The 23,358-nt window shown below is 39.0% G+C and overlaps 1 protein-coding gene across 4 annotated transcripts in view; it reads right to left on the reverse strand.

Moving 5' to 3' along the window:
- The window catches only part of lrp2a (low density lipoprotein receptor-related protein 2a), a 58,424-nt gene that overhangs the window by 31,716 nt on the left and 3,350 nt on the right, over positions 1-23,358 (reverse strand). For 3 of the 4 annotated variants that reach the window (XM_066688588.1, XM_066688589.1, XM_066688587.1), the window contains exons 2-27: positions 17,084-17,191; positions 16,844-16,963; positions 14,421-14,537; positions 13,117-13,227; positions 12,816-12,929; positions 12,439-12,555; positions 11,842-11,985; positions 11,322-11,441; positions 10,907-11,035; positions 10,247-10,416; positions 8,389-8,612; positions 7,629-7,835; positions 7,111-7,313; positions 6,707-6,847; positions 6,213-6,416; positions 5,902-6,094; positions 4,830-4,955; positions 4,355-4,485; positions 4,022-4,159; positions 3,618-3,899; positions 3,152-3,391; positions 2,841-2,960; positions 2,639-2,755; positions 1,957-2,337; positions 1,381-1,395; positions 731-979 (exon numbers count right to left, since the gene is read on the reverse strand). In XM_066688588.1, coding sequence (XP_066544685.1) covers positions 731-979; positions 1,381-1,395; positions 1,957-2,337; positions 2,639-2,755; positions 2,841-2,960; positions 3,152-3,391; positions 3,618-3,899; positions 4,022-4,159; positions 4,355-4,485; positions 4,830-4,955; positions 5,902-6,094; positions 6,213-6,416; positions 6,707-6,847; positions 7,111-7,313; positions 7,629-7,835; positions 8,389-8,612; positions 10,247-10,416; positions 10,907-11,035; positions 11,322-11,441; positions 11,842-11,985; positions 12,439-12,555; positions 12,816-12,929; positions 13,117-13,227; positions 14,421-14,537; positions 16,844-16,963; positions 17,084-17,191 — 4,221 coding nt within the window. The remainder of the gene's footprint in view (positions 1-730; positions 980-1,380; positions 1,396-1,956; positions 2,338-2,638; positions 2,756-2,840; positions 2,961-3,151; positions 3,392-3,617; positions 3,900-4,021; positions 4,160-4,354; positions 4,486-4,829; positions 4,956-5,901; positions 6,095-6,212; positions 6,417-6,706; positions 6,848-7,110; positions 7,314-7,628; positions 7,836-8,388; positions 8,613-10,246; positions 10,417-10,906; positions 11,036-11,321; positions 11,442-11,841; positions 11,986-12,438; positions 12,556-12,815; positions 12,930-13,116; positions 13,228-14,420; positions 14,538-16,843; positions 16,964-17,083; positions 17,192-23,358) is intronic. The other variant, XM_066688590.1, reaches the window with a different exon arrangement.

Genomic DNA, 23,358 nt, shown 5'->3' on the forward strand with positions numbered 1-23,358 from the left:
ATGGCTTTTCACCACATCATCTTTTTGACAGATGGACTCATGTTAGAAGTAAAACAATCCTTTGTTTGAGGTTTTGTCCAAATTATGCCAAGTAAATGTTTCTGAGTGACATATAAGTTATTTTCCTTATCATATGTAATCAGATCTCAGAGAGGAAGAAATAAGGTAGAGGGGAACAATCCTGCTCTTTTCTTATTTGAGTTGAGTGCTCATTTTTGGACAACTTGCTTCCTACAATATTAAAACATATTTTTGAAAAGTATATCCGGTGAAAGTCATTTACTTCCACAGTGTCTCTCAAAGGTACACAGAGATTTAAGGATAAGTTTCAAAATGCAGTTATTCTCACTAGTGTACACAGAAAGGAACTGGCAGGACATTCAGCTACTTCAAAATTGTGGTGTCTTTCCTCTCCCCTTCTTCATTTCAAGCAATGTAATGAAATACATAGAAATAACCCTGTTCTCTTATTCATTATTCTTATTGCCACATACTATATGTTCCTGTTGCCGTTTTCCATGTTCAATGGAGATTAACACAATGATCTAGGTATTCTGCTAGTCTGTCGAAATCTAAGATAAGGATAGCAATAAAGCAACCCAAGCTTTGATCCGAACCTTCTCTGATGCACATGGAGTAATTACATCAATTATATTCAGGTTCCTAGGCACGAATGACTGAGGTAGAGGGCATTGATCTTTTCACTTTGGGGTCAGCTCGATCCTCTTACCGGAGGCTTTACATGTCCTCTGGTCCGCCTCGAGGACGTAGCCCTCCTCGCAGTGGCACCTGAAGGAGCCACGCTCGTTGTAGCAGTGCTGGCTGCAGAGCCCGGGCGGACTGCACTCGTCAATGTCAGCACACGTCTTGGAGTCGTTGCTCAACTGGTAGCCCATGGGGCAGGTGCACTGGGCTCCGAAGGGGCCCTGTAGACAGCCGTCGGTGCAGCCAGCATTGTTGTCTGAGCAGCTTTCCTGGTCTGCAGGGAACAGGCACCACCCATTAGAGACTGATCCACTCATCCACATAGTTTTCATCTGAAAACCGTCTGACCCTGAGCAACATTAAGTATGATGTGCATCAAGGGAAGGAAGCACTGCGAAGCACAATGGTTCTACTGCACTAATGAACTAAACATGTTTGAGTTACAGACAGGACTGATATCACTGCCATAAGGAACCTATATACAAACTCTGATATGTATACCTGAAATTGCTCTTTACATGCACTAGTAGCAGCAACCTACAGGGGATTACGATACTTCAATCATGCACTATTGTTTCCACAGATGGATGTTGGCCCGGGTTAGTGTGATTTCTAGACTCTTAATTAAAGGACGTTAGACACAAGGTCAAGGACACGGTGGAGATCAATCCCTACCTGGCAATGGCTCGTCTGAAAGCAGTGAGAAAAGCAAGAAAGGAAAAATCACAGATCAGTGATGAATCAAACTGGATCAACACATGCTTGATTTGAAGGGAAAAAGTTAAAAAAAAAAAAGCGTTTCAGAAAACTCCCCTAGTTTTGGAGGATACGTGGATTCTTGTTGTCAAAACTGATGCCCTTACATAAGAAGCCAAAAGCTTGTCGTGACTTTTTTGAAAAACAAATAATTCCTGTAATTGTCATGTCATATATTCACCAGGTCAAGATTAAACTCCATTTATCGTTTGAGAAAAAGACAATAAAATGAGCCACAAATATTCAGACATTGATCACATTCTGAGCACAAATGCTGACAATGATAGAGCTACAATTACATCTGTACCCAACAGTTATCTGCTGTTGGCATTAAAACATTTTACAAATAATTTGAATGGGTACATTTCATGAATAAATAAAGATATACACAAATACAGATACAGGTAAGAAACTGTCGGTAAACATTTCAGCTAGTGGGATGTGATGGTAAGGTGTCATTTTTTCAGAAAGTGGAGATAAGAGTGTGGGACTCACTGCACAGGGGTGACTCGTCTGCTCCATTGGGGCAGTCGGGGGTGTTGTCACACACACGGTTCAGGTTGACGCACACACTTTGCCCCGGGCACTGCCACTGCCAGCTCGGACAGCGGAAGGGCGGGGTGGGACAGTCTCGCTCGTCGCTCATGTCCCGGCAGTCGTTGTCACCATCGCACAGCCAGCCGCGGTACACGCAGTTGCCGTTGTCGCAGCGGAACAGTGAGGAGGAGCAGGTGCGGACAGGGCAGCCGTGGTGCTCGTCGGAGCCGTCCACGCAGTCCGGGTGCCCGTCACACTCCCAACCGACAGGGATGCAACTGCCATCGGACTGGCACTGGAACTCACCCTCATGGTGGCACATCCCCGGCAGCCTGGTGGCTGACAGGTTCAAACACATGGTTTGTTAAAATGAGTAGGACACAGTTTAGGCTGTACTAGGACAAAAACAAAAAGTCCTGGCATAAGACACAGGAGAACAAACAACTGGTTTGGAAAGGCCATTATATTTCTGCAAAGACAAATTAAAGATTTCTTTAACAAGATTTATTTTCTAATACTCATAAACTGCTCAAATTTTCTTAATTTAGTATGTCATGACCTTTAGGAATCCTAATCTGGTTACATACATTCGCTGGCAAATATTTTGAATAACTATTTTTTAAATAAAAAGGACACTTACGACAACCATCTTCATCGGAGTGATCCTGACAGTCGTAAACCCCATCGCAGCGGTAGTATGAGTTGACACACTGGTGGCCACTAGCACACTTGAACTCATAGGCAGTGCAGTTGTACGCTGAAATAAGAAATTATTTCACAACGCTGAACATTGCATTCAGTTAACAGTGTTCCGTATTACCCGGTTTGCCTGGCATACTTACTGCAGCCTTGTTCGTCAGCCCCATCCACACAGTCCCTGTCTCCATCACACACGTAATTTGGGTCAATGCAGCGATGGTCAGGACACTGAAACTGCCCGGGGTAACATGTGCCTGTAAAATCTGCCAAAACAAAATCAGATACATGTGTACTGAGTGGAAATAGTTTATTTTCCATGTATTCAATGCAACAACCCCTTTAAAGCTGTTGTTTGTGATGTTTCAATACAGTCGGTCACGGGAAAATGAAAAATGAAATATCCAGGGCCAAAGAAACTGGAGACATGTCACTCATGCGCGCGGCTGCGACTCACTGCAGTTGATTTCATCGGAGCCGTCTCCGCAGTCGTTGTCTGTGTCGCACAGCCATATGATGGGGATGCAGCGGTTGTTGGCGCAGGTGTGCTGACCGGCCTGGCAGCTGGCAGGCCCGCGGGTGGGACAGTCACGCTCGTCGCTGCCGTCCAAACAGTCGTTGTGCTCATCGCAGTGCCAGCTGCGAGGGATACAGCGCCGGTTAGCACAGGTGAACGCAGCTGGGGAGCAAGTGGTGTCTGGGAAAGAGAAGAAACAAAATCCAGTTTAAATCACACAGGTTAAATCACACATAATTGAGTTTGGTTTAATTGAGTACTATACATGAATATGCCCTTAACATATTTTTTGTAACAGTCCTTGTTGTAAGAAACAGAAAAAAATTCAAATTAAATTGCACTAGATTTAATATATGTGTGTGTAATTTAGCCATATACTTGACAATCTCTCAAACATTTGACTCACTATGAGCTCCACAGTTAACCTCATCACTATTGTCGTGGCAATCATCGGCCCCATCACATCTGAAGTACTGTGGGACACATTTGCCATTGGCACAAGAGAAAGAGTTGGAGCCACACTGCCATGTCGGGGGTTCATTGGATGGATCTTCGACGCACGTTTGTTGATTCGGGGCAAGTTTCATCCCGTATGGGCAGCCACAGACTCTTTGGAAGTTCGGGACTGGGAAACAAAAGTGGCTGCAGTCTCCATTTGGATTGGAAGCCCTGTCACAATAGTTCGAACCTATGTCAAGCGGGGGACAAGGAAACAATATGTCAAGAGTAAGCTTACAGGCTATTAAATCATAGTATAAATGGATAGTAAATTAAATGTGATTTCTTTGAGAATAACCAAGATTTTCTTACCTGTCTGGGAATTAGCATTGAACGATTTGACATGCATTATGTGGCTGATGCCTCTCCTAATAACTGTCATTTCTCCTCCATCTGTTTTCCGGACACGAACTATGCCACCCAACCTCCAATCGGTAAAATATGCATAAGCTGGGCAGAATATAAATAAAACATATTTATCACATATGCTGAAACAAGATTTGTAGAAAGTAGTAGAAAGCTAAATACAAAATATAGGAAGTGCTTTGTCAAATCATTTTGTATTTTATGTTATTTTAAATAAGAAGATAATGTTACCAACATTGACATATAATATATGTGAAGTGAAAAGGAAAACATATTCACCTCCGAAGATGGTGAGGCCAAATGGATGTGACATCTGGTTGATGCGGTCGAGAGTCAGTCTGTTTGACCCGTCGAATGTGCTGTGCTCAATTTTATCAAAAAAAGCATCCACCCAGTATAACCGCAGAGAACTGAGAAAAGCACATTGTTAAGAAGCTTTCAGACTTAGTTGTAAAAATACTGTACAAGAAAAGCATTTATGAAGAAAATGCTTATATGTAGCTTACAAAGATAAATAATAAAAAAACACACTAATAACCAATTGAAAGTAATGTTTTTTTCACCATTCCCATAAACAGCAATAGTTCATTCACAAATCTAATCCCTGCAAGAGGCTTTCTACAGGGAACTGAAATGAGTAAGTGAAAAGTCTTTATATTGTTGGTGGGGGGTTTCTCTCAAGTATTAACAGCTCAGGCGAATGGCACATTGTAAAAGTGTTTTCAAAGCCAGTAAATAACTCCTCTTGGCTCACCTCCAGTCAATGGCCAGGCCATTAGGCCAGCCAAGCGTTGTGTTTACAATGGACAGCGCATGTGACCCATCACACCAGGCCCTCATGATCTTTGCAGGACGGTACCAGTCTGTCCAAAATATGTACCTTCAAAAAATAAACGACAACATAAACACTTTTACCTCCATTTTATTTAAGTATGCAGCTTATTCATGCTCTTACACAAGAGGTTCTGGTAAAGAGATGAGCACTGAGTATTTTTCTGTTGTTAATAAGCCCTGAAATATAGACAATTTATTTGAAAGACATGTAAAGCTTTTAAACTGAAGCCAAGTTCTTAGCGTTCACTACAATACCAGCCTTCAAGCAGCACTAATCTAGGCTCTACAGCCCAGGGGCCTTATGACTTTGAAGCCATTGGAAATGTCTCACTGGTACCAAATAAAGAGTCCTTTATTGAGATGGGGTTTAAAAGTGGGAACAATCAATGAATGGGTGTGTAGCTCTAGCATCATGGTAGGTGTGACTGAGTACAAGTGCCCAGTTCTCTAGCACTCTTTCATCATCTGAAGAAGAAAAAGACCAGGGTCAAAAAGGGGAAGTCCAGAGCTATGCTCTGTGTTAATACTTCCTGTTAATTGTATACTGCACATACAACATACTGGACAGTACTGTACCACCTGCTTCTGTGAAGAGATGCAGGCTTTACTTTCTAAACATTGTAGCCCTTTAATACTAACATCAAAACCAAAAATAATAGTCTTGGATGTGTATAACAATGTCACCTTGCTTTTCTATTATATGACTTCAGAGTTCAAAATTAAAATGGTGTGATGTTCTACTGACTGGACATTTTTAACATAAGTTAACTGTTATTAATCAGGATGGAGACTAATGGGGGATTCAATTCCTCCTGAAAAATGACATTCGTGGTGAACTTTGATTCGAGAATGATTACATTTCAACTGCTGTCCTGTATCCCTGGTTTTAGAAAGGCTTGTTGCACAAAGGCTGACTGTAGGGTAAGTCCCATTAGGCTGGGGCCCCTACCCCTCTCCCCTGTTTGCTAAGGTGTGACACCGGCAATAATTACCCTATCCCTGGATGCACCACTATGGATCGTGGGTTGTTGAGATTCTGTATAATGGCTCTCCTGGATTTGTCTGCCAGCTTCATGACTGATATGCTTCTGTAGCGGGGATCGGTCCAGTACAGGTTTTTCGAAATCCAGTCAAAAGCCAGATCTTCAACACCATCCACCCTGTTGGCTGCAAGAACCTCTCTGCCTAAAAACATGAAAGACTGTGTGTCTAGATCTTTTCTTAAATAATGTGTAAAGAATTCAAATTAAGATGCCATCATGCTTGACTTTATTTACAAAACCTGGGAACCAGTCATGCTTACCTGTCCCATCCACTTTCTGTTTATAAATAATGTCTTTTGCCGTGTCTGAGAAGAATATGGTTTCATCTGCAGCACTGAAATCCACTCCAACAAAGTAGGACGGGCTCCCGGTCACAGGCAGGATGATGTCCTCCTGGGAGGAGAGGTTGAAGGGGATTCCACGCACCGCCAGCTGGCAGGAGAAGAGCAGAAACTGCCTCACAGCTGGGGGAGAGGAGAGGTCAGGGTTTACCACAGCATGAACAGACACTTCAGAAAACAGCTGCAACACCCAGCCATTATCTTCAGGTTCTCAGTATACTCATTTGTCAGTGTTTGTCAAAATAGTTTTGTTTCTTGGTGTAATCTCTCACCACCACCATACTACACCATATGCACCTGCAACCAGTCTCCCTCCCATTCGCCTTCTTTATTAAATCAGCCAGTACTGAACTTGAAATAAGAGTAATCTCGTTGGCCCAGATCCCTGCCTGGGGCAGAGGGTGCTTTCTTACCAACGCAGTGCTTCCCATCAGTGTGTAAGTCATAGCCCATCCGACACTTGCACCGGTAACCAAGGCCATCATTGTCTGATCGGTGGCTCAGCACACAGATATGCTCACAACCTCCTTTATTAGTCCCACATGGATTCCTCACTTTTCAGGCAAGAAAGGAAACAGGATCAAATGAATATGCTTGATGTCTTACACTTCAAAAATAAATTATACATATTTTAGATTTTAATTAACTGTACTCATACCATACGGATGGCTTCACAGACCCAGATTAGCACTAATATTACCCTGTGTTATTTTAGGCAGGGTAATCCAACACTAGAGCTAATCTAGGTCTGTGAAACCAGCTCTAAGTTAAATTCAGTGAATTAATCTTAGCTCCTTGTTGCACACACTGAACTTACCATAGGGTTGCCTGAGTGCGTGATAAACTGTTACACCATACGGAGTCTGTGACGTGGCGAAGACAGGCTGAGGGTTGCTTTCAGTGAACTTGTTTGCCTTCATCACAGCCATTCTAGTCCAGTCAGTGTAATACACAGTGTGTTCAAACAGGCTAATGCCGAAGGGATGGGGTATGAGTGAACCTCCATGGACTACAGTTTTCCTAGCAGGGGTGAAACACAAACAATTACATTATTTCAATATCGATTGGTATTTATACTTACAAATGGGAAACACTGATGATTCATTTTACACATCCAAACAACACTGTTGTGTGATTTAAGTTATCTCCCCTATTCCTAAATCTAAGAAAAACTAAGAAAAATAATAAAAATACAACTATATATTTATTTAGTTTTGTTCAAGGAGTATATATATATGAGGCACTCCATTTAAAATATTTGAAAAACATCCTCACTAGGGTTCTTGTTTTTCTGATTTTTTTGTTTGTGAAACAGAGAAGTTTCTTTAATCTTACCTATGAAGGCCATCATAAGTTGTTGTTTCAATGTAGTCATATCGACTATCTACCCAGTAAACTCTCTGAGCCACAATATCCAGCGTTATCCCAGCCGGCCAGCCCAGTTTAGTCTTGACGATTTCATGGCGGTTTGTTCCATCCATGTAGGCTCTCTCAAGACCCGGCTCCCCATTCAGGCTGTCCCAGTCAGTGAAAAACAGGAAACTACAGGAACAGAGAGACTTGGCTGGTTACACAGAGAGCAATGCATCCCAATCCTTGTTCATGTACATAACTAGGAACAAGAATTTTGCTGTAGAAGAAGAGTTGACACCTAAGTATGGGAGATATAAAAATTAAATACCTTGGCAATGCTGCACAATTCCATTTAAGTAGGGTGGACTGTTCATTCATATTCTACTTACAAGACACTTTGGTTTTATAGCAGAGAATTAAAATTAAATGATTCATTATTCACAAAATAATACTAATAAATATGCTTGCAAAAATAAAAATAAAAAGTGTTTCTCAAATGCATATGTGTTTCCAAATATTCCAGGTGAAACAACATTAAAATTAAGGCTTGCTTGTTTATCTTTTGGCCATCTGGCTGGTTTTATCAGCCACTATGATTAGATTTCACTGAAGTTAATTATTTTTATTACTTTCCACTAATCCCTGAGAGTGGGAATGTGGACTAATCCATTGCTGCCTTTCTCTTCTGACCCTAAAGTCTGAGACAGCGGCACACCGAAGCCCCAGGCGTTCCCCAGCTTACCCCACTGTTGGGTCGACTGCAATGCCTCTTGGGTTTCCCAGGTTCTCGGCAATCAGCGTCACACGGTTATCCCCGTCTAAATCCACCATGTCTATTCTGTTCACACTTCCTTCTACTACATACAGTTTATTGTTTACCCAGTCCACTGCTAGGTTTTCAGGGTAGTCAACTGATACATTTAAAACCACCTGGACATGGGAACCATCAATGTCCACGGAAAACACCTGCAAACCAAATAAAGCATCCTTGTTTAGAGATTAAGTCCTGGGTGCTTGGTCAAAGCAGAGGAATTTTTTCAGTAAATAAAGTACTGTGATCCATAAGATCAGCAGCATCATTAATTAACCAAATTTCCAGAATTTGTGTTTTTAAAATAGATTTTAATTGGGTATAATTCCTGCAACAAATACCATCTTTAATCAGTTCTGAACTGTTTAATGGTGCCTCCAAAATTTTTGTTCTTGAGAATCCTACCACACTCAGACCGATTTCAAGATGGCACCAGTCTGAAAAGCTTTATCAATTGGCACTGTAGTCCTGGGTAAGGATACTGCACTTTGCTGTTTTGAAATCAGACCCAGGAGCTTTAAAAGCAGATTTGTGGGATTGTAACTGACCTGTTTAAAGAGAAACAGAGGCTGGTATGTCTTGGTTTAACCTATTCGATACATTTACAGCCCCTGTTTGTAGTCTTCCAGTTAAAATGTTGACATCCTATGGTCAAGGTAGCTGATTTATAGAAAGGCTGCTGGTATGTCCTAGCCTTTCAGCTACATGGCCGGTGTTCAAACCAAGAGCAGTAAGAACTTCAAACAAAGCCCTTTGAGTTGGACAAAGAATGCACATGACTGAAGGCCACGAGTGGAAACAAATACTGCAGGTTACTTTGTACATGATCGGGTTACATAAAATTACGGAGAAATATGTGGACATTTCTACCAGGAGATCAAGAAGTTTTCTTGATTACAAATTTGGATTCAGTTCCAGAACCGACTTCCCCCCATTCTAGGTTACAGTCGATAGGAGCCAGACAGCTTTCTTATTATTACAAGGTAAGCAGTATCTAGAGGGATCCGTCAAATAATTCCCCCTTCCTTTGTAATAAGTCAGGGTCCAGTTAGGCACCATCTGAAAACAGCAAGAGGTCTGTCTCCTCATGAGTCTGTAACCAGGGACTTTTTAATGAAGCAGTGTACTGATGTTTGTGGAAAGATTGAACATAAATACGCATGACTTGCACACTTTCAGTTTCTCAGGCTGACTATCTTTACTTGGGAGCTCAGCCAAGTGTTCCTTACAAATCAAGATAGCGCTATAGCTGAGAGAGCTATAATGTGGAGGAGTGTGCTATTAAAAGCTGTCCAAAAGGGACCCACATAATAGAATGCTTTGTTAGCAATGATAAATGTAACAGACTTAACCAATGGTTATGCTGGATTTACAGACAGAATATCTGTAATGCAATATTTTTTGGTCAAGGTAAGCAAAGATAAGAGCCTTATAGGTGGAATAAATTCATTGACCCATCAACACAAATACATCTGCTTATTGACTCATTATATTACATACAGCAACCTGCACCGGAAAACAGGACTTGCATCTGACAAGTGTTTGCCAAGGTTGGATAAGGGATGGCAATAGTGCTAAGTTAAAATGGGTTTAATATCTTCTATTTAGCAGTTTATAGCCAATAAAATAAAAGGAGTTGCACCTCTATAGCTTTTACTGGCTTCAGTTTTTTTTACTTGAGCTTCATCCTGGATTCAACTGATATACATGTACATCAATGTAGCACCTCTATTGAAAGGTGGAAACAAAATACTAGCAGAACTAAAACATAGCATTGACTCATGCTTACCTTGTTCTGAATGGTATCAGTCCAAAACACCCTGTGGAGGTAATAATGATAATCTACTCCCACAGCGATCCCGCGGTTCTGGGACTGCACCAACATCCGAAAGCTGTGCCCATGGATATCACCAATCAACAAATCTCTTCCATTGGAGAACAATATTGATGGCATCCCAGCTAAAGAGGAACACATGGCATCAGTGGGAGAAAACAACATTCGTGGAAAAACACAAGTGTGATTTGATTATTTCCAAAATGCACCCTATTGACATCTTAATTACAGTATATGCATGTCAATTATATGTATGCCAGGTTTCACAGGAGTGTATACATTTAGCAATGTATCTTGACTTTTTGTATATTTGTTCATATTGCATCTTTTGGTAGGATCTGTCAGTGTCGCAGTGTCACGGTGAAAGATGGGTCAGACGCCGGCATTGCTGGAGATTTCAAAGCAGAAGAAAGCCTGTCTCGTGGTCTTTAGAGTTTAACTTCTTTGCTCGGCAGATGAAGTGACTAAAATTACATTCACCAAGCAGCAAAGCAGCAGGAGGCAGCACACAAGGTCAAAAACGCACTGGCAGCAAAAATTGGCTCTCAGTTAAGGGCTAGCTGTTTTTTAAGTATAGCTAGGCTGGGTGCCCAGACTGAACTCATAGTTACTTACACGAAGTGTTAGCTCTGCAATGTCTATGTTGTTCCAGGACATATCCCTCCAGGCAGCTGCATCGGTGACTGCCAACTCTGTCTTCACACAGCTGGTCACAAACTCCCCACATCTTGCAGTCGTCAAAATCTTTTTCCATAATGAAGATACCAATTATATATTTTTTACCATGGACAAGCCAATAGGCTAGATGCCACAATACCTTTTTCCTACTAAGGATGGATGTGGATTTTCCCCTGATTTTATCCTCTATTCCATACAGCTTATCAGCTTATTTTGATAATAAACTTTTTCAACAGAGAAATACATGACGACCTTTGTTAATGAAGTGAAATAATTATTGCCAGTCTACTTTTACAAGGCTCTACTAGGAATATGAAAACTTGAGATATATGTTGTTTGTGAGTGAATTTACCTCTGCAGGAGCGACTGTCATTGATGTTGATGACATAACCTGAGGGACAGTAGCATGTCCCTCCTGTAGGGGATACATGACAGCGATGCTCACAGCTCAGAGATGCACACTTAGAAATACCTGTAAATAACAGTCTAGGCTTAACCCACCATGTACCATCTTCACTCAAATTACACTTTACAAAAAGATTACAATATTAATAAAATGCAAAAAAAAATTACTATAGCATAATTAACACAATTTAGCATTTGGACGACTTAATTTTTTTTATTACTTTACACTTTAGCTTTTACACTACTAATTTTGAACACAAGCAACTGGTTTGCAGACGTACACATAAACAGCCATAACATAATTGTTACTAATATAATTTTTTGTAGTATATCAGAACATTTACATAAGTTGTTCAATAGGATTTAATACAGCATTCTTAAAAATCATGACCTCGATTCCCTAACGTTTATAAAAGACCATTTAACCCAATGCAGAGTTATGCAATGAATGCCTATGCTCTACTCACTGCAGTTTCTGCCTGCTGTGAAGTTGGTCTCGTCCCCCCCTCCTGGACAGTGGGGGGTTCCATCGCACAGTTTGTCCAGAGGGATGCAAACTGCAGAGCCCGGGCAGGGCCATTCCCCAGGGTAACACTCCCGGTCTGCTAATCCTATCAATACAAGACCAGTACAAACCCACAGAATTACATTTGATACAAAAATGCTCAAAAATGAGTCATGTTGCCACTTTAAGAAGATAAGGCACCAGCTTTGTGGGGTCACATGAGTATACTGCCTAGATCCAATGTTAAAGTACACTTTGCAAAGCATGTTGCTGTAAACAAAGCTTTTTGTGAAGGTTGAATGATCCACAAACAAAGAGGAGTTTCAATAATAAACTCAATAAAGAACACAGAGACAGACAACCCAACCCCCACACATCTCTGTACTTCTTAGCGTCAAGGGTTTATACAGTGTAGTAGAGATTCACTTGCACTTTAGAAAACTCATAACAAATCAAAATGAGGAATTAACGCTTTGTTCACACAAATTAAAATGGGCTACAATTAGGAAGTAGTTGTCCGCCATATTAGCAATTAACGTCCAGAGTTTAAAGTCCATACCACAGCCTGTCTCGTCGGCATTATCTTCACAGTCATCATCTCCATCACAAAGCCAGCTCTGGTGAATGCATCGCCCACTTGGACAAGTAAAGTAATTCCCTCTGCAAGTGGAATAGGCTAAAGGAAAGGGGAACACCAGCAGGTAAACACTTCAGAGTGAGTCTTGTGGTGTCATTATAATCCCTTTAGTACACAAACTCAGAGCTACACTACAAACGCTGATTACAAAACTTTCACTCAAATGAAACTTTGCCATTCTGAAATCAAGAAGTCCTTCTACGTATCATATTACTAATTTGCTACAAATGGATGCACTGGATACTTTTTTCATTCTGCTATTCAATCAATCGAGGCAGCCTTTGAATAGGGGTACATACTGCAGTTCTGTTCGTCACTTCTGTCTCCACAATCATCATCGTGGTCACAGATGTAGCCTCGTGGTATACATTCCCCATTGCTACAAGAAAACTGACTGCTGCTACATCGCTGTGCTGGAGTAGAGGAAAAGACCGACAGTAAAGTAAGACATGCAATGAAATGATTGATTCTGAATATAAAACAAATCTTTCAACACCAAGCCTGTGACTAAACAGCTAGACAATCAGATATGTTCATTGAGTGTAGGATTGTAAAAGAGGAGAGTTTTATTAACAAGGAGGAGACTGAGATTTTGCTCACTGCAGTTGGCTTCATCCGAACCATCGCGGCAGTTGAAAACCTCGTCACAGTGCTGGCTGCGGTTATAGCAGGCCCCGCTCCGACACGTTAACTCTGCACACTCGGGGTAATCTATGAACAGAGCCACGAAAAACAATGGTAAACAACACTTCCTTAAATTCATGTTTAATATGTAATTAAGTCATTTATTTTCTGTTTGCGAAAGGAATGTGTTCTCTTACTATTCACTATTTGTAAAACAAAGTTCACATTTGTTAAAAGGCTGAAATTTGCTGAAATGCACAGCCAGACTAATGCACTACCCTACAGCCCCTGCTTTGTACTGATTGTTATCTTAGCAGTTGCACGGCCAGCTCTTACATGGTACTAATCTCATTAACTGCACTAGGGACCAGAGTGTTTGATCCATTTTATTACACATGCAGTTGTTGAGTTATTTAATGTAGATGACACTTTGCACTTGGCTGCTCTTTGAGTCATTCTAATTCAGTCCCAAATAGGTTGATCTCTGTTGCAATATAAATCAGTCCTTTGAAATATGCAGACAGTTCAACCCACACAAATTAAAGTCTGCATTGTACAGCTATCTGCTTTAAAGCTTTTCTAGGAGTTTAATGTTCAGAGATTTTAAAAAATGAAATAAAACAGCAGGACAAATATCATCGTAATACTCAGACAAGTAATGTGTAACAACCCTGTATGTTCCAGCTGAGGGGATTTAAACTGGTAGTTTCAAAGCAGTCTTTATTGCAACACATGTGTAATGGAGTTACTGACATTTATACAAGGATGTTTTGGATTATACTGTGGCTGAAAGTCAAGCAAGAAAAACAATGTGTCTGTTTAACTACTTTTCAATTCCTTCAGTTCAGTAGTCCGCTGTTTACAATGTTTCTTATTGATTGTACAAGCCCAAAATCATTTGACTCCTTAAGATATTCTCTAGAAATGTATATTTAAATAATATTGAACTCTTCGTAGAATTCATATCCATTCTAGCTTTATAAACAGCAGTAATATATATATATATATATATATATAAACATTGTATATGGTTTGAAAATAAGTGGTTGTGCTAACATAACAGAAGTAAGCTCTAGGGGTCTATAAGCCACCACAATAATGGAATTGTAAGCGAACATCAGCTCAGCTAATCCACAAAAGAATCTGCAATGAATTTCTGACAACAAGAAGCATATTGTGGCCCTTTCTGTCAATCAGCGAGCCCCTTAATCTTACAAATTGATTAAAATGCCAAAGGAAGGAGCCGAAAGGAAAGCCAGTGTTAAGGCTGAAAGACTTACGGCAGCCTCTCTCATCAGCGCCGTCCGAGCAGTCCGGGATCCGATCACACCTGTACTCCCCTGGGACACACACTCCGCTGGGACAGGTGAATTGGCCACTTGAACATGTTCTCCCAGCTGAAAGAAGGGCATGGATAATCACCACAGAGATCTGTTCTTTCAACTCTTTAAACCAGTTTTTTATCAACATGTTTGCAGGGGTGTAAAGTAATGAAGTACAAATACTTCGTTACTGTACTTAATGACGTTCTTCGAGTATTTGTACTTTACTTATGTATTTATTATTTGTGGCTACTTTTACTTTTACTCCACTACATTTAAGAACAAAATAATGTACTTTTTACTTCACTACATTTACCACAGATGACTCCATTACTGTTATTCACTTCTGATACGTCATTAATATGAATATTAAACTGGCTATATGGTTCATTCTGCAATGCCATAGCACCATTCACACGTCAGTCAAGACATTTTACCATTTGGAGAAAAAAAACGTATTTTTATTGGTCTTCACACAGTAGAAAGGCAGGATCAATTTGACCATTTAAAATTGCTTTCAAAGTAGTATGACCACAAGGAAAAATCATGGACGCGTACCTGCGTCCAAGCTGCAGTGTAGTGCAGTGTACAGTATAGTTTGCTTTCCGAGATTGGAAATGCATTGTATTGGATGGGGAAGTGTTATTTTGGTAATTAGGAGCTGTTGGTCGATGGTATTGTGCATGTAGCTGTGTATCGTTTTCATAATGTTTCTTGCGAGCCGGTTATGAATGGCCCATATTCTTGTGGCAGGTACAGCTAGACTTTCCCTAATGTGGTTCATGTCTCCGACCCTCACAGTCTCATACAATGAGTAAGAGTCGCATCCTTCTGAAGGCTTGTCCTGCGTCACACATGAATATAAAGTGTGTTGGCGGTTCATAATGGACTGCCTGTATTTCAGTAGCAGCTCCACACTGCTTTAAAGACAATGAGCATCGCTAAGATTTAAACGGGCTACTCTCTACATTTTTTCGCGGCCGAAAATCTGGAAAGAATCTGAGCAATCAGAAGTGACGTCAACCCACGTGGAAACGCACAGTGTACGCATGCGCACCATGACAAACAGCGTGGATGACGAGAAGTTAATTAATGAGGAACAGCAATATCCATTACTGTATCATTGTACATTAAAAGACAAACACATCCACTCAAAAGACAATGCGTGGGTGAACATCACAGCAGCTCTACTTCAATGGCAGCTGTTCATAAAATATACAGTATTAATAAATAATATGCATAATTAAATGTGATTTTTATTTTACATATTAACTTTATTATTTACTTTATAATATAAATAGTACAACTGTATATGAGAAAAGGTCCCAAAATCATGTCCATGGTGATGTTTACACTTTATATAAAACAAAAGTTTTTAAGATGGCATCCGTAAGGACAACATCAAATGTTATATATATATATATATATATATATATATATATATATATATATATATATATATATATATAATTAAAAATAGATTTTGTAGCCCCACACTCACTTATTAGGTATTTGTAACCCAGATGAAGACACAGTAGTGTCGAAAGGCATTGTTATTCAATAAAATTAAACTTTTGTAATACAAGAGTCCTGTCTAAATCCCTAATAAGTGAGAGTGCGCCTACAACATCAAATTTTAATTATATATTTTTGCCTTATTTGGGCCAGCACCTCATGGGAGTGAAGACACTGCAGTGCACGGATGCTTTTAAGTTAAATTCATATATTTATAACATCCTGGGGAGTTTGGAGATTCAAACCCAGTCTCCTTCACCACAGTGCCCATATTCTATATATATTCTCTATATATATATGTATATATATATATATATATATATATATATATATATATATATATATATATATCAGTTTTCATTAGATATTTATATTTCCTTATTTCTAAAACAAATAATCCTCTCCTGCAAATGTTTAGTTGTTGTTTTTCTTTATCCCAAATCCAAACAAACACCATGAAAGTAACCCCCCCAAAAAAAAAAAAATACTGTATTGTTCACAAACTTCAATACTTTCTTTGTGAAAATTTGAGATGGAAAGTCAGTGAACATGTTACTGCTGCTGAATTTCAACCTTTCCATATCAAACCACTCAACAAGAGTTTATTTTACTATTGATAAAAACATACATATTTTGAATTATTTAAGTCAATACCCTCCTTGCCAAATTCCACTTGGCCATTGACAGGGTTGATATAATCTTATTTTCCATAAGGGGAACACTATCCTCTTTCTCATCTATGAAGAGTAATGCTAGTGATGTTAGCATGTTTGTTTTGTCCTTATAAGTAAACCTATATGACAAACAATGTTGTCAGAGGTCACAGTCAATAAGGGAAAGACACAGGAAAGACATGGAGAACATACAACAGTGTCTCTCGTCGGAGCCGTCCTCGCAGTCCTCCTCATCATCGCAGACCCAGCCTTGGGGGATGCAGTCGCCATCACTGACACACTGGAACTGGCCCTGCTCACACGTCGGCCGGGCTTACAACACAGAGCACACATCACGTTAAAAAGATGGAGAAGAACAGGATGAAATGGAAGACATGACATGTACGTATCGTATGGGGAAAGAGGGGCAAAGCTGAAGAGGGATGTACTCACGACAGCCAATCTCGTCGAAGTTGTCCGGACAGTCTGCGGCGCCGTCACATCGCCAGCTGGCCGGGATACAGCGGCCCATCGCACAACGGAACTGCCCGCTCTCACACCCTGCAGCACACAAGCATGTCATAGGCTGTTACTGAAGGCCAGGCACTGGTCAACAGGCCAACACAATCAAGCTGACAGCCCCCTTCTTCAATGATAAATACTCCTCAATCATTTCAGTCACTGGATAGATTGATGGATACAAAGTGAATAAGAATTTTCCAATATATCAATACAACAGTCCAACTGTTTTGTTTGGGTTTAATTTTTTCATATTAACTCAACAGTTTTAAGTGGATTTGGAGAACACTAATCTAAATATATCAATATTTCCATTCATAGAGTCCTTTAACTAGTCCATATAACTCTCACAAAGCACAGTAAGCATCAGTCTAGTGTCTGATATACAACTTAACTAAAACCCATCACAATCAGTAACTGTTATTATTGAGTGGCATCAGCCTGATAAGGTAATGCTGAATTACCTTCCCTTGAAGTTTTTCTACAGATATCAACTAGAACAACATAGTTCAGTGACAGTCTGCTCAGTAAGATCATCCCAGATGGAATGCACCATTTTGATTGTCTTGCAGTGACACCCTGATTTATTACGTATGCTGTTACTTGTCAGAAACCTAATTGGAATAAATAGTGGTACCGAGTGGTACTGGAGCCCTTACACCCAAATTCTTTGCGCAATGAAATGCAATTTGGTGGTTGGTGGTGCAGGGCCTAGGGTTAGTGGTCTAGGTCTCTTATCAACTACCTTTAAACACACTCACTCCCTAACAAAATATGTGCTTGAAAAAATATCTGCATAGGCACAAACCCTCTGGACCTGAATTCCTTAATTGATCTGCTTAAATGCTGAAACCTTCTGTACAATTAACTGATCAAGTTGTTAAAATGTGTTAAGCTGCCCTTTCATTAATCAGAAGACAAAATGGCCATACAAGTGAGGCAGAAGGGCTAATATCTTGATGAGTATCAATTTGCTTGATGTGCTTTCTACTTCAGTTACAAAATGTCAGACATAAAGCATAACTGTCTCAATTTGTTTGAAGAAACAAAACAATGGATTAATCGGCTAAGAACCTTCCATTCTGCATTCTTCAAAAAAAAAAAATGCAAGTCATTGAGGCTTTCATTTCACTTGCTACCTGTGCCATGACAAATCAACATGCGTACTGGGTTTCTTTTAATTGAGAGGGTAATCTTGCTACATTTAAATCCCTAAACATTACTTTAGACTGCAATGGCCTATGAACTTTGCACAAAAGAGAACATACATGAAGCAGTGTAGCAGGCATTTTAAACTGCTCCACAAGCTCTTTGAGAAATGCTCAAGGAAATTTAAAAAACACTCTAAAACAAAGCAAATCTTTATTTTTTAGAAGGACTGCTTTATATTTGTATCGTAAAATCAGCAGGGTTGCCATTCATTATATTGCATCACTACATTCCATTGTAGAAAAGTGTTATCTGTAAAAACAGCCCATATTTCCTTTTTTTGAGACAAGTTACATATCTAATCAAAAAAGGGATTCACCTTTTCCTGATCACACAGTAATTACCCCATTAACAGATAGTTGTGAAGGAAATCTTAATTTTGCAATCTCGTAGATAAGGATTTAAACTGTTTTTGAAGAACCACTATTGTGGTACTCATGTACACACTACATTGAATGGAAAAAAATCAAGATGTTGGGTGTGCTTGTAACTGTTATTAAACTTCGCCATTTGCACAGCAGTATTTTTAAAGATAAAGGGTAGAACCTTTGAAAGCCAACCATAATCATGAGACCCTATATAGAAAGAAATGTAATGTATATCTCAATATCACACATGAAAGCATAAATGCACAGGATCACTGTATATAACATATCAGCCCAAAGATGTCCTTATTTTTAAGTGTCACTTTGGTATACATGAGATTGAGCTGTTGTTGATATATCTGCGGGTATTTAGAGTGAGAGGTACTGCACAGTATTACTTTGACTGTGAAATGCCATTGACAAAATATAGGCCGCAGCAGCGCACTTCAAAATCCCACGAGGCTGGCAAAAGGAGTTAAGAAACTGCTGTGAATCGCGGTTAAAACATTTCTATGATGTCATCCTTTGATCTTTTAGCTGATTAATTTAAGTCGTTGAAGAAAGCCTTGCCAACAAATCCGCAGCCATTCAATCGACTGAATTTTAAGTTTTCTAATTAAAACCAACTCCATTCCAAACAAATGTGTAGCTCCTGGTATAGTACCAGTGCGTGGAGGCTAGAATTTGTGTGCTTTTCATTGACACAGCAATCTTTCACATGACAAGAAGGCCTGGGGTTTTAAGTAGCATTAACAATCCCAAGGCAACAGTTTTAAAAACCAACACTGCTGCCATCTTCCACTTGGCATTTGTGGAAGAAAGTCAGGTACTTGTCACAGTCAGATACTGCGGCCAGCACAGAAGGTTCTGGAAGAGCGCCAGCATGACCCACAGCGAGGTGCATTGATGGGCATTTGGGGGTTTGGGAAACGAACAAAACAAAAAAGAAGATAAAGAAACAATATGTTCTTAGTAGGGCAGAGAAGAGGGTAGTTAAGATTATAAAAAAATCTCAACTGATTGGTAAGAAAAGAACACAAATCAATATTGTGTCATGCATATTAATTAATTAATTAATAGATGCATTTATCTCTTTTGAATTGGTGGGTTACCAGCCATTGGACTATATTAAAGTCCTTTCTCTTCAGATCATAGGCTCTTGCTTCAGGTTCATTAACTGACACATTCCGACCATTCCTAGCTATATCAGCAAATTGAGCTTCCTATTTAACTCTTTCAGGAATCAATTGGAAAGCAAAACCTTTTCCTGCTCAGTTTACTAATGATAAAATTGCCCTCTGTCATCTCAAAGGCTGTCTTTGTTAGGGGGACGCGATCCCGGACGCCGCAGCATCAGTAGTAATACACAGGTAAGACAAACCGTGTATACAGAACAGACCGGCTCTGTAGCAAGACTTACAAACAGCACTCTTAGATCATCATGACTGACCGTTTCGTACAATAATTATGTTTTAATATTCCACACTAGTTTTACCTGCTGCAACTTGGAAAGAGAAATCATATTTTAAAAGTCAGATTTCTTGGTTTTAATCTGCATTCATATATAACGGAGAGATTTAAATGTAGAATCTTTTTTGTAAGAGTTATTTTAAAAGAAATGTCTTCCTTCTCTGAGAAACTAAAAAAGTACTCTCATATTTCCCCTTTGTATTTCTTACATTCTGTTATTATCTCTATTTATTTGTTAGCCTTGAAAAGTAACTGTTCTAGACTAGAGAATATGATTCCTGAAAAGCCTTGTCAAAATTGTTTAAGAGAAACTGAAGAGAAAGTCACACCAAACGGGCAAAAAGTTTGGGCACAAAATTATTGCAAGGTTAATGTACTCTCTTTTTGTGTTGGGATACTTCCGAAATTTGACCAGACAGAAAAAAACACTGTTAAAACAAACTAAATGTATACATGATTTTAAACTTCAGACATGAGCAAAAATAAAAATGCAAAATCCTAGTTTCTAAACTCCAATTATCCATTAAAAAAGGAAAGAAAAAACTTTGGTACAAGGTAAGAGATTAATACTGTCTTAAAGCACCACTGGACTGCATGTTCAAAGGAAGGATACTGTCCTAGCAACATTTAAGATATTTATAATCCCTTTCTCCTATGCATTAGCTTAACAGCTTCAACCAGCTTCTGCCAAAAGATACCAATCTCCTCAAGCTTCAAGATTAAACAGCGTCCTAACTTCGTCAGAGTTCTAAGAAAGTTCAAGAGTATCAGGGTAGCTAATGACTCATATTTTGTATTTATTGCATGACAACAACAACAACAACAATAATAATAATAATAATAATAATAATAATAATAATAATAATAATAATAATAATAATAATAATGCAATTCTGACAATCAGATGCTGTTTTCTGGCATTTTGTATTTTTCCATTGGTGTATTTATTTTTTATGTTTTTTGTTTGTTTCTTTATTTTTTTATTTTACTCTAATCACATCTTTTCTAATTAGCTATATTAAATCCACAGTAGGTGAGCAGGCTAAACCAAATCTGGAAAAGATAAGGGCACCCTACCCCTATCTAACAAAGAGAAGGAGCCCGGGAATTTTCATTAGAAAGAAGCCTCCTAATGGGTCAGGGTCTGCTGTGAAATCACAATGGCACAATGGAGGACCCAGCAGGAAAAGAACCTCATAACTGGATGTGTCAACATGCTAGGGAAGAAATGGAGATGGATGACAGTTTGTGGTACAGTATATTTTCCCAAAGCACAGAACAGGCGTGGTTTACAAAGCACTTGTCTCCCTCTACATCTCTTTCCAATCATCTCAGCCCTGAAAGGCTGCTTCTTCTTTCATCAATACTGTGTTGTTTTAGTGTATTCTGTCTCTAACCCTGAATGTTCACAGATAATACTGCTGGCAACGGGAAGCATTCAGCCAGTCGATGTTGTCAGAGTGAGCTGCTGCTTCCCATTTCATATGTAAATGAAAGCAACAGAATGCAGTCAATTGCTAAACTAGTGACTTTAGCTCTCTGAATCACACACAAAATGGAATAAAATGCAGTAAAACCTAAGTTCACATTTTTCAGAACCAAGGATAACAGGTCTTGCGTATTCCTCACTCACAGGAAAAAATATTTTTTAATCCTGCCAACATAAAATTATGGTGAAGTTCCTCACAGCCAGTAGCTGGTACGCTCCCAGTGCTCAGACCGAGTCTTTTTAAAGAGAAAATCCTTACGAATCATTAAAAACAAAACATGTTTGGTGGTTCAATGAAGAGATAAAAAATGACTTATTCTACATAAGTCATATCTGCTGTTTTCATTCTGTACAGAAAAAGAGCTTTTGCTAACCCAACATGTGTGAATACATATTCTTTCCTTCTTTTCATAATTGTATTTTACCCACATGCAGATTGGGGGTTATTTCAGAAACCTAAAAGAAGCATTTGAAGTTTGAGCCTCTGAGATGCTGTTTCAAAGCTATTTTAAAAGCTTCATACCATTGTTTATTTATCTTTTTCTCTTGGTTATGGTGTCAGTTATCTAGTATCTAGGATAATATTGAAATTCTCATTGTAGTACATACATAGAAATATTAACAGTAGATTAACTGACATTATTATAACATTGTATTATATTGAAATTGTATTATATTGTTTATGAATAATACATTTCAAATATATTTGTATAACATTTTCAATAAAAACTATGAAAAATACCACAAATTATTAAAATTACAAAATGCAACTAGTGTTCCCTCTCTAAGTCAAACATCTACTGAACTATTAATGTCAAAAGACAAGACTTATTTGTGTCTCTCCTTTCCTTTCTTCTGACCATTTGGCATTTCCCAAGCAAGTCTAAACAAACAAAAAGCGATGTATTGAAGTCTGCGCCTGCTTGAAGCCCTTGAACCAATCAGAAAGCTCTTTCACTAAGCAAGAACAATTACAAAGGAAACACAGGAAATATCTAAATTGAGAACTCACTCACACATGCAAGTGAGCACAGTTCACGGTGCGCTTGTGGAGAATCTTTTAAAGTGAGGTCTTTCAATAGAATATGTTCCTCAGAGCTGACAAAAACATTTTTCAAGTAAATTCAATAGTAATTATGATGTGATTTTAGGTTGCATTGGAGACCTGCTTTGAAGGTGGATTTTTAATTAAAAACTAAAATATATACTTTATTTAAAACAGTAATTTTCAGCTTTCCCTTGTTTCATTTTGAAATTAATGTTTTGTCAAAATAACTTTTACTCCTGTTGGTTACCTCCGTTCTTTAGTTATAAATACCCTGGAGTGAATTTAGTTTGGTGTTTTTCCACACTACTGTATATGAAAGCACCAAACTGAAATGCCTTTTTACCTCTACTTACTTTTCTTTGTTATTTTTCAACATTTGCTCTTTATTCCAAATCGTTAAAAACATGTATATTTCAGCCTCATAATTACGGTTATAACGAGTGTTGGAACTATTGGAACAGAGAGCAGTGCCTTCCTAAAGCTGTTGTTTACAAGGAAAGGATTACAGGCTTCTGTTTGTGCCAACTGTGCTAAATTCTGTTCCGGGTTTTTAAACCAATACACTGCTAATGTTGCTTGACGCTTTGTACTGCAAAGGGGTAAGGTTTACCTAAAGTTAACCGAACAC

This window comes from Amia ocellicauda, chromosome 16 (assembly GCF_036373705.1).
Source record: "Amia ocellicauda isolate fAmiCal2 chromosome 16, fAmiCal2.hap1, whole genome shotgun sequence".
NCBI classification, from domain to species: domain Eukaryota; kingdom Metazoa; phylum Chordata; class Actinopteri; order Amiiformes; family Amiidae; genus Amia; species Amia ocellicauda.